General features: G+C 39.8%; 1 protein-coding gene across 1 annotated transcript in view; it reads left to right on the top strand.

Moving 5' to 3' along the window:
- The window catches only part of LOC125048266 (glycine, alanine and asparagine-rich protein-like), a 2,415-nt gene continuing 577 nt past the window's right edge, over positions 1-1,838 (top strand). The window contains exons 1-2 of the mRNA XM_047646878.1: positions 1-153; positions 1,613-1,838. The exon at positions 1,613-1,838 is cut by the window's right edge and continues 577 nt beyond it. Of these exons, the coding sequence (XP_047502834.1) occupies positions 100-153; positions 1,613-1,838 (280 nt within the window). The 5' untranslated portion in view covers positions 1-99. The remainder of the gene's footprint in view (positions 154-1,612) is intronic.

Here is a 1,838-nt window from a genome sequence, read left to right as displayed (position 1 = left end):
TAAGGGAGAAGAGGGAGGAGGAGGAGGACGTCAACGCATAGGGGAGAAGAGGGAGGGTTCAAGGGCTGGGGGAGTGGCAGTTACAGCTAGTATATAAGCATGCACTATGCGACAGCCATCGTATTCCCACTTACACGAGCATCTGCCATGAAGGTAAGCTGTGTTCTTAGTTTCGTTGAGTATTGTAGTTGTGAAGCAGAAAAACGTGTGTATTAGAGAACAGACTAGTAAGAGCAACCTAAAACTATATGCCTATAATTATCAATCGTTGGAATTCGTAAGTCCTAACATATAAATGCATAAAACTGTATGGAACTATACACATATCAGTTCTTCCATTAATAACCAATATAAATTGAGGTAATGATAAATTATTTAATGATAGTAAAATACAACTTAATTGATAATCAATCAAATTGAGATGATAATAGGAACACAATGACAGCTTTGTTCAAATCGCGATACGGGCAAGTCATTTTAATCACATTATAATTAAAAACAACTAAACGATTCATTGATTTCATAGTTAGTAAGCGAAAGTGTCGTTTACAAGTTAAGAGAGACAATCATTAATAACACAAACTGAAAATATAAGAAAAGGTAGAATACAGGAACAAGAGAATCAGTGGAACTATAAAACGAAGCCGGCTGGACATGCTTGCGCAACTTGAAATCTTGAGTCTATCACAGGTTACAGCGGGTATATATATTTAATAGCAGTCATGTAATAGTGAGTACTAGGCTTTTCCGGAAAAAAAATGAAGTGAGACAGTTGTGAGCGATTACTTACCCAAACTAAGAGGTCTTCATAAACCAAGAAAGAAAATGTTTGGAATAAAAGATAGAATATATGAAGTGTAGATAAAATATTGACTACGCTAGTTATTTAAGAAGTTCAGTGTCAGTAGATGGTGAATATCCCAAAGGCTTTCTAAGGGAAGAAAAGTATTTCAACATATCCGGATTTCAGTGCGTAGTTCTAATAGAAAACACACTAGACATGCGTATACATGCATATATATATAGGGAGAGATGTGTGTGCGTGTGTGTGTGTGTGTGTATACATTCATAAATTCTATGCGCAGTACTTCCCCGAAATATGGACAATGGCTCAAGGGATTCACTGAAGATGTAGATGCTGAGAAACACGGACGTATAGTACATCCTGTAGACATGTAGTAAGATATAATTACGTACAAATATCTAAAATACGAACGTGTTATTGATATACTGACTCTCATGCTTCTCTAGTTGGCCTTGGTAAAATACGAGGGATATCATAGAAAAGGGCAAACTGGTAATGATCCAACAAATAATACAATGACGAGTTCGGAATACACAAGAAACTATATGAGGCCCCGCAGTGAATGTTAAATTCCAGTGGAAATTTATTATTGCATTCGCCTTCCCTGGTAGATGTGCATCTTTTTCGATTCTGTTATGTATTATTACATGCACGTAAGATGACCATTTGTGCTCATAAAGTATTCCCTCACAGTCATACCTTGGTTGGGAAATACGTCTTTGTTTTCATGCCTATCTGTTTGTTAGTTATTTTTTTTCGGGTATCTATTCATTTCGATACAACTCAACATTTGGTTTCTGTTCCCAGGGAGTGAGCGTCGCTATCCTGTGCTGCGTCCTGGCGGCGGCCTCGGCGAACGAGAGCCAAGGATCCAACAGGTTCTTCAACGGAGGCTTCGGTAGCGGCATTGGTAGCGGTTTCGGAGGTGGCTTCGGCGGTGGCTTCCCCGGCGTCGGGGGATTCCAAGGAGGCGGCTTCCCTGGAGGTTTCGGTGGTACCGGAGGTTTCGGTGGTACCGGAGGCTTCGGTGGTA

The sequence above is a fragment of the Penaeus chinensis genome, chromosome 43 (genome assembly GCF_019202785.1).
Source record: "Penaeus chinensis breed Huanghai No. 1 chromosome 43, ASM1920278v2, whole genome shotgun sequence".
Lineage (NCBI taxonomy): Eukaryota > Metazoa > Arthropoda > Malacostraca > Decapoda > Penaeidae > Penaeus > Penaeus chinensis.
The sequence above is the reverse complement of the archived record's forward strand: the minus strand, read 5'-3'. Positions and strand labels throughout refer to the sequence as shown.